Genomic DNA, 12,815 nt, shown 5'->3' on the forward strand with positions numbered 1-12,815 from the left:
ACAGGAAGTTTAAAGTGAACCGTGAGTGTATACCAGTGAGATAATTATGTCATTCAAAACAGAAGAAAACAAGTCTCTCATATAATTTAATTTATTCATGGACACAAACACTCACAAAACCACGATGGTTGCACAACAAAGAATCTGTCTGCAGACAGCTGGGAATGTTTCATATACTCATATATATATATATTTGTCCTCCTAAATAGCAAAACACAAATAATGTAAACTTCCACGATGTTCTGGGTAAGGAGGCCCACCTTAAACAGAAAAAAGACAAATACAGCAAACATCTGATCGCTGCTGTTAGTTTATTTCCATCTTTTCAAACAAAATACTGCGGTCTCCTTGAAATAAAGATGAAAAATAAGGTCATGACGATAAAATCCCTTTCAGCTAGTACCACTGATGAAACTGGTTTTACTGGGGATAATGGATTTAATTTATAAAAAAAAAAACCATGGAGATGAAACAGTAACACGCCTCAATAAACACATTGATTTAAAATGATTACGATATGTTCATACTGTTGCAGTCAGAACACAGATGTTTTCCAAAGATGACACAGCTACACGACGGCACATACACCTACTGGGACACGTCTGCTCTCATTACAGGGAGGAGGAATGAAAAGACAAGAAGGAAAATGGCGATTCCTGCAGGTGATGAACTGTAAGGTAAAATAAAGAATGAGGGGGAACATGGGTGGTGGGCTAGAACCAGAGCATCTCTGAGTGGGTTTAGTGGCGGGCAGCAGACTCCCGAGGGTAAAACTCGGCCAGGGTGCTCTGAGGAATCCTCTTCAGCATCTCCTTGGGGAAGATTCGCAGCAGCTGCCAGCCGATGTCCAGGGTTTCATACACCGTCCTGTTATCGTACGGACCTAAAAAATGCAGAACACCACATTAACAGGCTGGTTTAACCTTCTCCTGATTAGACCCCCTGTACATGAAGCAGCATGAGATCCTACAGCCCAAAAGATGTTTGCAGACACCAGGAAGCAGCAATGCTAACATGTAGCTAAAAGCCTGAGCAAGCAGCTTCCATGGAGATGACGTTTTATAGTGAAGGACACACTCTTCCTATCATAGACTATCTTGCGCTTCACTTTGTTCTTGATCCTCATGGTGTTTCTAAGGCCTGGACCACACACAAAGGTTTTTTAATCTTTTTTTATCTGTTTGAGACCCCACACGTGAAGTTAAAAAACCAGTTTTGATGGTACTGTGTGTGGTGGCTTCGATCATCTCAGCACAGAACACAAACATAACTATGCTGTCCTGCAACCAATCTACAATCCAGTCCTCTGAGCCAAAAATCTTGTATGATCTAACAAAATGAAGAAGAACATAGCAACAATGAGAAAAACTAAGAAGAAGAACCATGGCAACAAACAGGAACCCCCAGCATGGCAGAGGACATACACGATGAAGTAATGATGGTGGTCTTGGGACTAGTACCAGAAAAATCCAGAATTGAAAACAATAGACTCAAGGCGGCGTGAACATGGACTTTATATCGCTCCTTGCTCCTCAGTCAGCTCACTCTCTGATTGGCTAGATTCTGTTCCACGTCACCATCCACACAGTCATGACTAAGTCGTCTTTCCTCACACGTGAAGATTTTTGGTCATAAATATTACACAGGTTCAGTACTTCCGATTGTCAGCCACGACCCGTTTTGGAGTCTATGATCAGGACGAATTTGCTCTTAACACACCTCAGACCACAGGATCATTTTACAGGAAAATCTAATAGGATGTAAGATAGTCTGGCGTTTGGCGTTCTTGGTCGGGAAGGGAAGAAAAACAGCCCTTTGTGTGTACCAGGCCTAAGATGAATGTGGGGGCTATCCCTGGATCCTCCTGACCATTGATAGAGGTGTCCATCATCATCAGCCGAAGGCTCCCCGAGATATTTACCTGCAAAACACCTCTATGAAACACCTGGAAACCTGCTCAGTTTTACTTTTACCTTCCTTCTACTGTAGCACAGTTCCTCATCAGATATTACTCTACTCATTCCTAGGACTACTCTACTCATTCCTAGGACTACTCTACTCATTCCTAGGACTACTCTACTCATTCGTAGTACTCTACTCATTCCTAGGACTACTCTACTCATTCGTAGTACTCTACTCATTCCTAGGACTACTCTACTCATTCGTAGTACTCTACTCCATTCCTATGTGAAATTGGCTGCTATTTTCTGGTTTTCACTGAAAGTAATATGGTTTTTTTTTCGGAGGAGAAAATAATTGACATTTTCTACTGTGTTCCAGGTGAACACAGTAGAAACACACATCTTGATTCTGACACTTCTGTAGTAATTTCACGTCTCAGCTTTCTGTAGAGACTAAGATTATACATACAGCCCTTGTAGTTGTGAAGGTATCTTTAATTTATTTTGGGTTTTTCATTTTAGAGAAGAGCCAAAAAAACAGACCTGTTTAATAAGAGGTAACGCATACATCTATTTCCCTATCAAATTATGCAAAAACGTATAAAGAGGCAGGATAATTTTACCCCAAAACTTAATCTAACACACATGCATTTGGGTCAATAATCTTCAGAGTTTAAACCCATTTCACCAGAGAGATGTACATGAATGTGAAAATACCAAGAGGAAAATCGGAAAGAAAGTATTTTCTACCACAGCTGGAAAAAAATGTAAAAATTCATCAATAAATTCCTGCATTTTATTAAAACTGTCCACAAAAACCTCAACTACAATAAGGTTGAATGAAAATCTGATCAAAATTGGATACAAAGGTCCAGATGAGGATTCTGCTCATTACCGACGTTCTTTGTCCTCCTTCGAGCGCTGAGCTGAAGCATTGCATCAAAACAAAGAACTGCTGTCACAACAGCAGGGTCGGAGTTGCCGGTGTGAAAATTGACCTTGAACAACCAAAAACATTTTCTATACCCAAACATTAAGGACTGGGATAAACTTGCTGTGAACACAAGTGTACACGTCAACGTTCTGCTGTTTGTGTATATACTTGCTGCAAATGACTGAAGCATGGCGTGGAAAAAATGCTCAATACTGGAGGCCACCACTAGGGGGAGTATACAGGACCTGGACTTTGAAATAGTGAAAAGGTCAATCAATTGCTCACATTGTTCTTCTGGGTCATCAACCCAAAAAGCACTTTGTTGCCAGATGTTAAGGCATGAGCGTTTATCACTGTGCCAAAAAAAAAGAAAATCATACAAATGCAGGCTGTTGCAGACAAGGTCCGAGACGGTCTTCAAGACTATCCACCATTGTGTTTACCTTGGACCTGTCGTGTTCATGCTCTTGTTCACATGAGCATTTCTAGCGTATTAGAACTTGTGCACATGACACATGACCGAGTGTGGCAGCTTTGATATCTATGCAGCCGCGTCACTTACAGCAAGTATACCCCAGCCCGAACCCAAACCTGACTTCCGATTGGTCCACCTGTGTCAGGATTAACTGCACAGGCGTCTTAAAGCTCATTTAAAGGGCTACAACACAAGAAGGTCATTTGATACCATCCATGCTGCAGCTCAGACATTTATACTTTTTATACAGTTCATGTCTGATCCGATGTCTGGGTTGTCCATTTCCTGGACCAGATCTTGGTGCTGTTGGATGAATAAAGACCAGTTATTTCTATTTCCACTTCCCATCTTGTACAGCTGTGATGACTCATCGGATGATGGTTTTCTTTCGTGTTCAAAAGAGGAAATAAAACTCAATACGACGCAATTTTTACCACAAAGTCAGAAAGGGGGAACTCGTACCTAACTTTATTTTCCAGGAACAAAATTAAACTGTCATGTGTGTGTGTATATACATACATATATATATATATATATATATATACGCACACACACACACACACACACACACACATATACATACATACATACATACATATATATAAAGCAATGCTTTTTTAAGGTGTTTTTTTTCTTGTGCTGGCCGCCGGCTTTGATGACACAAACATGGCGTCCATGTCTCTCTTCCCTGCTGCAGCGGTGCGTCTGATGTAATCAGGAGAGAGCGGCTTTATTAACATGAAGAGACGTTTTCTGTCTGGAACTTAAGAAAGAAGAAGAAGAACCGACGTTTCTCTTCGTCTAAACCGGCAGATGGCAGAACATCGTGATTTTTGGACGGGAAACTGCTTCCAAAAGAAAATGAGAAACTTTTAATTTATTATTATTTTTTTTATAAATATAAATATAAAGGTTTTAATTTATGCAAGACAGCAAAGACATGTTTTCTGACTTTTACAAACGTGAATTATAAATCGGGTCTTCTTCTGCCTCTGGTTCGGTGAATCTTGGTCATATTAAGATGAAACTTTCAGCTGTGGAATCTGTGAGATGTGAGCTTTCAGTAGAGGAGCCGTTTGTTCATGTTCATGGGGAAACATCATCTGTGTTTATGTATTTTTCAGACTTTGTGTACCAGAGGGGTATTGCACGAAACCAGAATAAAGAAATCCAGGATAATTAAGCAAGCCCAGCTTGACCTAGCTTGCGCGGCCTATCCTGGCTTAATTGGTTGCACATTTGCTGAGCCAGGATGAGAAGGTGCGGCTAGGTTAAGCCAGGTGAAGATAGTTGGGATAAGTGCGTGTGCACGGCATACTGAAGCAGACCTCGCGATCGCTCACAGAATCACCGATGGGGAAATGGATAAAAGCCGCTGAACAACAGCTCCTGACGGAGTTCTCTGACGAAGTTAAGGATATTATAAGGAAAAAAGGCAATACCAATGCCATAAGTAAAGAACGCAAGAGAGCCTGGCAGACAATAGCCGACCGGCTCAATGCGTAAGTAGTCAAAAACTGTACAATTAATAAACAGTGCTCCACTGGAACTGTCATAATTAGGCTACAATTAAAGGATTACTTTTCAAATCCACTAACTGTTGTATACTTTAAGAGTGACAAGCAGGTGCATGTTACTCAGGAAATGTAGAGTATGATTAGGTGCAAACAATTATCCACAATGTGTCATTTAATCTATTTTCCTCATGTAACGTTTTTATCTATTTTATCTTTCTGTCCTTCATAAAGGACAAACCTGTCTGGCCATAAAAGGACCTGGCAGCAAGAAAAAATTAAATATATGAACATTTTGCAGGCTGGTAAGTGACTCCAAAGTAGATAACCGTGAACAAATGAGGTGAATAGATGAGGTGTCTGCTGACATGTTCAATGTCTGTATGATTGTAGCAGTTAAAAAAAGGCCTATAGAACTGGCACAGGGGGCGGCCCACCAAGCCAGGATGTGACTCCAGCAGAGGAACTGGCCTCCATTTAAATAAAGGGAGGCCAGTGATGGAGGGGATCCAGGGAGGGACAATAACTGACTCTGTCCCAGCCACAGAAACTGTCCGCTTCATACAAGGTACACAAAGTACTGCAATTCTACTGCACATAGAACACAATCAAATATAATATAGTGTCTGACTTTGGATAACCTTGCAGTGTCTGGGAACACAATTACACTTTTGGAGCCACCAGAAGATGATCCGGTTAGTACAGTGTCTCCAAATCACAGGCTTGGTATGTTCTGTGAAATCTTAATCCGAGTCCTCTCGCTGCATGTATACGGCAGGGGGAAGGCACATCTGCAGCTGCAGAATGCACGTCTGCAGATGAGGAGACTGTGTCAGTGGAGTCCAGAAGGCTTGACGCATGTCAGTTTTATGGGATTGGCCTGCTTATTTATTCCATGAAGGATATGAAGTCAGTGATGTGGTGCTAATAGAAAATGTGTAGCAGGACCCGGATGCTGCACAGTCTCCTAAGCGGCCTGGTAACATTGTGAGTATTGGCTAAAGTAAATTTACATTATGAACAAATCCTGCTGTGCTAACTGACATTTCCTATCGATTCAGGGAATTAGGGGTGAGACCCGGCCCTAGCTGCAGGTGTGGTTTCATTTTACTTCATAAGTGAGCAGCGAGCAGTAACGGAGGCTTACGGAGAGTTAAATCAGATTATGTTGCAGCGTTCCGAGTGAAGGAAACTCCAACAGCTCATTTTATGATCATAAGATGAAAAAAAAAAGGACTGGGTAAAACTGCCTTCAGCTAAAACTGGTTTTCCAGCTGCATCCAAGTTTTAGTTGTTACTACATTTTCCTCTCCTGCAGAATTACAGACAAGTTTCTGTTTGTCTTTATAAAGAAGAAAAAAGCCGGCAAACATTTGAGACTATCTGAGAAGCTGCAACGTTTTTACCTGGTTTTACTGAGTCATTATTTAAAATAAAAAAGAAAGAGGAACGTGTTCATGTGTGAGGAAATGAATCATGATATGACCAAAACAAGAAAACAAGCCAGGAACTGTCCTTCAGCTTCTTCTTACCCTGAGCAATGAAATTCTTCTCAAACTTCTGCAGGAATTCCAGATACAGCAGATCATCAGAGGTCAGAGCTTCTTCTCCCACCACAGCCTTCATGGCCTGGACGTCCTTCCCGATGGCGTAACAGGCGTACTGGACAGGAGGAGAGGTGGTCAGGTTGCTGTCAACATTCCTGCACTCTCTGGTAACCACTGCACTGCACAAGGTTAGTTACCAGCTGGTTAGAAACATCAGCGTGGTCCTTCCTGGTCATCCCTTCACCGATGGCCGACTTCATCAGACGGGACAGTGAGGGCAGCACATTGATAGGAGGGTAGATCTGAAAAAAAGAGCACTGATGAATAGTCATCCACTGACAAGGAACGCCAACAGGTGTCCGTAAAGAAGAAAGGATACCTGTCTGTTATGCAGCTGCCTGTCGACGTAGACCTGACCCTCTGTGATGTACCCCGTAAGATCAGGAATCGGGTGGGTGATGTCTGGGAGACACAACAAGATGCTAAGATTTCCCAAACAACACCCCCTCGTGTGGGACAGAGAATTACACCAAATAATGGAGACAATGTTCAGATCAGTCACTTATTTCCGGATATTAAAGCAACATCCGCTCTCACCGTCGTTGGGCATGGTGAGGATGGGAATCTGGGTGATGGAGCCGTTTCTTCCCTCCACCCGGCCGGCGCGTTCGTAGATGGTGGCCAAATCAGTGTACATGTAGCCGGGAAAACCTCGACGCCCCGGCACTTCTTCTCGGGCAGCAGAGACCTAACAGGGTGGAGGAGGGCAGTGTTTTAGAAGAAAACCTGCACAACTTTTTAATTTAACCATTTCTAAACCTGCATCATTAGACCTGAGCACCGACGGTGGCGCCAAGACCTGAAAAGCAAGTGTCCGTTATTCATTTTCTTCTTCAGGTAAACTGATCTCACTTTGGGGTCAAGTCTTGGTTGGTTCCAAGATGGAACTTTCACAGACATGTATGAAAGCTGGTACAAGCTGTATCATGTGAAGACGTACAAAAAGCCTGTAAGACCTGTTGGTTTAATCAATCAGGAAGTCGGCCATTTTGAATTGAGGCATGATTTTTGTGCAATTTTGGCCTTTTTTTTTTATCTTACATTTTAACCAACTCTTCTTTGAGATTTTGTCCCCGTCAGGCTGAAACGTGTTAAGGAAAAGCACACGACCCTTGTGATTAAGGTTAAGCTTATGTAAACTTTACAATACGTCTATGAGTGTGGCCGTGGCGCCCGCTCGAGTTTGATATTTTATCATTTAACATGAAGTCTTTAAGTATGCCTGACAACGGTGACCTACTGGACACGTCAGCATCTCTATGCTTCTCATCGCCATGGCCCCGCCCACTGGAAACAGGAAGTAGTGATGAGCAACATCGTCTATGACGGAAGTGGGGCACCAAGGTGCGAGGGCCTTCATCACCCCCTGCAGCTGTAACTGATTTAGATCATGAAAAGGTTAAAATAATCAGCTTTCAGTCAGAAATCGCCACCAACTGTTCCGCCGTGTTTGTTACAGAGCAGGTAGCGAAGCCAGCTGCTTGAGGTAATCAGATTGAGAACGCCGAGGGAAGGGCGGCTGGGTCTTCCAGCAAATGTCCGCTGAGCAGCACAGAGAAGCAGATTACACAGAAGAAGAGATGTCAAGAAATTTCTGAAACCTGAACATAGAGCAGTCTACTTTCTGGAAGTTTGTTCTGTCCTTTAAATTATAAAAGGAAGAATCTGATTAACTTTCTTTTTCTTTAACTATGAAAGGAAAATTTAAATTTGTGCTCAGAAGAAAACTAGAAAAAATAAGAGATAAGAAGTGGTTGAAAGATGCGTCAAGATTCTGAACGGGACAATTCTCACTCGGTGTAGTTATGTCACGTTATCCATTTTTACATTAAAAATAAAACAAGTTTGACTGGTGCTTCGGCTGGATAATAAAGTTTTATATTTCTAACAGAGGTCATGTACCTGCACAGTAAATGCAGCATGGCGGAGGGAAGCAACAGCAGCTGATATGCGATCTAAACAGAACATTTAACAGCCGATGTCTGAAAAAACTACATCTGGATTAGACCCACACTGTCTGTAAAGGCTGAATCCCATTTCTACCCCCCATTTAACACCTTTAAATTAGTGGAAACTCTTTCTCAATTCTCCTTTGGATGAAGGGGACGGGCTAAGGATGAGCACACTTCAGTTGAAGGGGTATAAAAATTTCCTAACATACACCAGATACATCGGCGACGATAGCAACAGAAGGAATGCTTGACACCCATAAATGTATATTCAGCCTCAATAAGGGTGTAAAAATAACTTAAAAACTGTGTTCCATCTTGTGACCATTTATTTACATCATAGGGCTTATGTCAAAATCCCCAACTTATCGCTAACCGCCAATCAATGACGTCCATTAATGGTAGCTAGTTTGCTAATGTCACCAACGATCATTAACATAGCCCTCCAAATGTGTATTTTAGCATCATAACACAACATCTTTGGTCTTACTGAAGATAAACAAAGAAATATGTCCACAGACAAGACTGCTGAAATGACGCCAAGCTGTAGACGCCATCTTTGTTGTCATCAGTTTGTTTCCGTTTGGCTATCACAGATACTGTACTTGTCGCTTTCTCTAGTGGCAACAACTTCTGACCAGGTTTAATGGGAAAATAGGGGCATCTCAATTCCTTCAGGAATGTTTTCACCCCTACCCCCTTACCACAACATGATGGGTAGAGATAGGGTAGGGCTGAGGGGTGGGGAAAAAGTAGGGGAAATAAAGAGAAATGGGTTGGGGCCTTATATTGGGCCATATCCCCATATATGTCGGCAACGCGACTGATGTGAGAAACTACATAAGCTAATGGTATGCTAAGCCAACATTGGCTTCAGCGCATAATGACCCAGCCCAACTACAGGTGGAAAAGTCCATCCACGTCTGAGACAGACCAGGGGATAACCCAATGTATCAGAGCTTTCATAGCGAAGGATTTAAGGCCTTATAGTGTCGTCAAGAATACCAGATTTCAGAAGTTGGTAAAGACCCTGGAACGGTGGTACAAGATCCCATCTCAGCTAAACGCTTACAGACATGGTTGTATCAGAGTTGTAAAGAAACTGAATCCCAGGAGCCTCATTTAACGCAGGCGTAGGTACATAAACCGGTGTACGCCAAATATAGTAAACTTTTGGGATTTACATAAACCAAACTTGGTGGGAAATGTTCATACCTCCACAGCAACTCTGACCCGGGCGTTCGCACAAAATCTGGGAAAACAGGAAACGGAGACATTTCTGCACAATCCACTGTTACCTGTCACCCACATGTTAGATATTAAAGCTGTTTGCAGAAATGAATAAAGACACATTCCATATTAATCCTCATAAGAGCCACGCTCGGGGAAAACCAGGATTTCCAGGAAAAAGGGAGATGATATTAATAAGAAGCTCAACCAGTAAAACATTTTGTGTCATTGTGAAACAAAACTTCATGTTATAAAACCCATCCAGATAAATAAGGAGCCAGTCTGCTGCCAGCATGTAGCAGTCAGTGTGGAAAGTAGCTTTGGTCCTTCATTCCAGCAGAGCGGGACCAGACTGGAGGCTGGAGGTCTAGAAGTGATGCTACGCTAACGAAACACACAAGAGGAGGATTTCCTTTATTTATTCTTACATAATGCTTTTTAAATTGTTGTTCCAATTTCTGTCCAGATGGTCTTTATTTCCCACAACTCCTTATCCACCTGGTTAATAGCAGTGATTGTGTCCCTCTGCACCACCCACCCAACTGGAGCACCCAGCAACTAGAAAGAAAGATTATTTAACACTAAATAAACTGCTACCAATCTCAGATGTATCTGTACATATTTATTTTATAAATTAAAACAAATCACCGGTATCATTGCTGTAATTTAGCCGACGCTTTTCTCCTGTTTGGGAATCGAACTTCGGCCTCCCGCATGGGAGACAGATGCTCTACCGACTGAGATATCCAACCGTATGTTCCAACTCCTCCAGCATGTCTTCCCTTCTGATGCTGTGATGACAGCATCTCCACCTGCTGCCACTATTCTGCCTTTCTGACACTGGAAATGCCCACACCGTGTCCACCAGTTAAACATTTTTACGTTTTTCAATGTGGTCCATCAGGATCTCTGTCTCACACCCTGAAAAATTACAAATTACTTAAATCTTTTTCCCTCCAGAGTAATAATGGAAATGATGTGATGGGCATCCACCTGACCATTTGTAGCAACCATGTGGGTGTAGGAAGGTGTTCCCTCGCTTGCGCCCGCTTTAGAGCTGATTCTGATTTATGAACTGAAACAGGTGTAGGACGTGCGTGCACACGCTTTTATAAATCTGAAAGTAGAAGTGCGAAACATTTGCTTTTTATGCAGCAGACACCACCTGTAGTTTGCTTTGCTACGCAGAGTTTTATAAATAAGGCCCCTGGTCATGAATTCAATGAGGGAAGCTAGCCGTGTAGCAAACACACGCGAGCTATGGACGTCCGAGCACTAACGGTAACAGCACAATACCTTACTGACAGCTGGTCTAAGTCATGTCTGATGTGTTCACAGACACAGAGGCAGGGATTCATTTCAAAGTCCACTGCCAAATGATTGATGCTTTGGGAAACAACAGGAGTACACTGAAAAAGGTTAGCAAGTTAGCCTTTTCGTTTGTGTATTCAGACGCCGCGTCGCCACAGTCAGGAAGCGCCCTTGAAGCTGTATTGTGGAAATATATTTATGTTCCTTTCATTCTTATTTTATGTAAATAAAAAGTCCTCATACTCATCTGATTATTTATGATCACCGATTAAAAAGCTGCGTGTGGTAATTTAGAAAACTGAAGATACGCATCGTATAACTGAATCCTTAAAGGCAGTGAAGATTTCCATCTGACACTCAGAAGTTCTCTCTGCTCACGCTGTCGACTGTGTCCAAACCTGTCGCTCATCAGGGTAAATCCATTCAGAAAGAAATATTTCCTGACTGTGTGTAAATTAAGAAAATCAAGTGATCAAAGTAAAGTAGTTTAATAACAGTTTAATAAAAGGTTGCAGCTATGGAAACCCTCTCTGGGTTCAGACTGCCTGGATGACCTGCTGAGACGAGCAGAACATGAACAGACTTGATGTCTGCAGAGCTGCAGGTACACAAACACTTAATTACTAAAGTCACAAATAATCCATAAAATATAGAAATGTGTGGCGAGATCAGCCCACTGTCAGCATGTAAGCTGATGAATGTAATGTGTTTGCTTCCCATATGTTTTCAAGCCGTGCAAACAATTATGCTTTTAAACACATGACGATGAGGGCAGAGTCGCCACCTTCCACTAAAAGCTGCAGGTTTAACCTACAATGGTTTTTAAGTTGTTTCTTGTTTCTTCAGGTTGAGAAGTAAAAGGCATTTACCAACATTTAGAAGCCTGACCCTGTAAAGGGTTAAGAGATATTTAAAAATAATATATATATATATATATATATATATATAAATAAATAAAAAATCACAAATCCTGTTTTCTGGGGAATTCCTGTGTTAAGAGGAGAAAATCTCCCTGAGTCTGCTGGTCTTCTAATCCAACTGTTTTTAGTTGCACATAAACTTAATATGCCAATTAAATTATTCAGAATAGCAAATAAAACAACTTAATTCTGCTAACAAGGTATACTTGGTGTTAAATGAAGTTAAATCTGGCCTTAAATAAATAATAAATCAGGTCTAACAACTACATAATTATAGCGACAAGTTGCTAAGTTGGTCCCGTAAAGTTGGCCTGGTAAATGCTGTAGGGACGGGGCTGCCCGCTGCAGTGCCTGTTTAAAAGGGTTGCGGCAGCTGGTTTTTCTGTGACCCAGCAGACTCTAAAGTGGCCTTTAAGTATAGATACCCATGTTAATAATATCTGACTAGACACTTAATTTTAGAATTGATTAGTATCTGACAATCGATTTTTTGTGGCAACACTAATTCAGGCTAATCAATGCGGGCAGGAAAACAGTAAACATGCAGGAATAATCGAGCTGCTGCAGTCCCGGTCCGACACACACCTTCTGCTTTAGGTTTTAAAGATGAATACGTAGCAGGGATGGGCATTTTAGGGGATAAAACCACTAATCAGGCTAGTTAAAATGGATCATCAATGTGTGCCCTGCACCAACAGGAGTCTTCTGATTTTGTTTTGGTTCTTCTTTTTTTTTTTTTACTACACTTTAGTAGAAACATTACAAAACCAAATGGTGACATTAAAATTCTGTAATATTTGATATTCGTGGATTTTTAAGGGGTTAATGACGTGTGTATCGGCTGGAAAACAACCGAGCCTCAGACCGTTTTTTTTTTAAGTCGGTGTTACCGGTCTGTCCTATGAGTAATTTCAGAGGTTTAAATGAGTCGACGTAATTCTTGTCGGCTAGGTAGACTGTCCCATTTCACAAGC

General features: G+C 41.7%; 1 protein-coding gene across 1 annotated transcript in view; it reads right to left on the reverse strand.

Annotated features, from left to right (window-relative positions):
• Positions 1-75: 75 nt before the first annotated feature.
• The window catches only part of atp6v1ba (ATPase, H+ transporting, lysosomal, V1 subunit B, member a), a 52,951-nt gene continuing 40,211 nt past the window's right edge, over positions 76-12,815 (reverse strand). Inside the window, exons 10-14 of the mRNA XM_042009814.1 lie at positions 6,969-7,119; positions 6,751-6,833; positions 6,569-6,673; positions 6,357-6,486; positions 76-883 (exon numbers count right to left, since the gene is read on the reverse strand). Coding sequence (XP_041865748.1) covers positions 741-883; positions 6,357-6,486; positions 6,569-6,673; positions 6,751-6,833; positions 6,969-7,119 — 612 coding nt within the window. The 3' untranslated portion in view covers positions 76-740. The remainder of the gene's footprint in view (positions 884-6,356; positions 6,487-6,568; positions 6,674-6,750; positions 6,834-6,968; positions 7,120-12,815) is intronic.

The sequence above is a fragment of the Melanotaenia boesemani genome, chromosome 16, assembly GCF_017639745.1.
Source record: "Melanotaenia boesemani isolate fMelBoe1 chromosome 16, fMelBoe1.pri, whole genome shotgun sequence".
NCBI classification, from domain to species: domain Eukaryota; kingdom Metazoa; phylum Chordata; class Actinopteri; order Atheriniformes; family Melanotaeniidae; genus Melanotaenia; species Melanotaenia boesemani.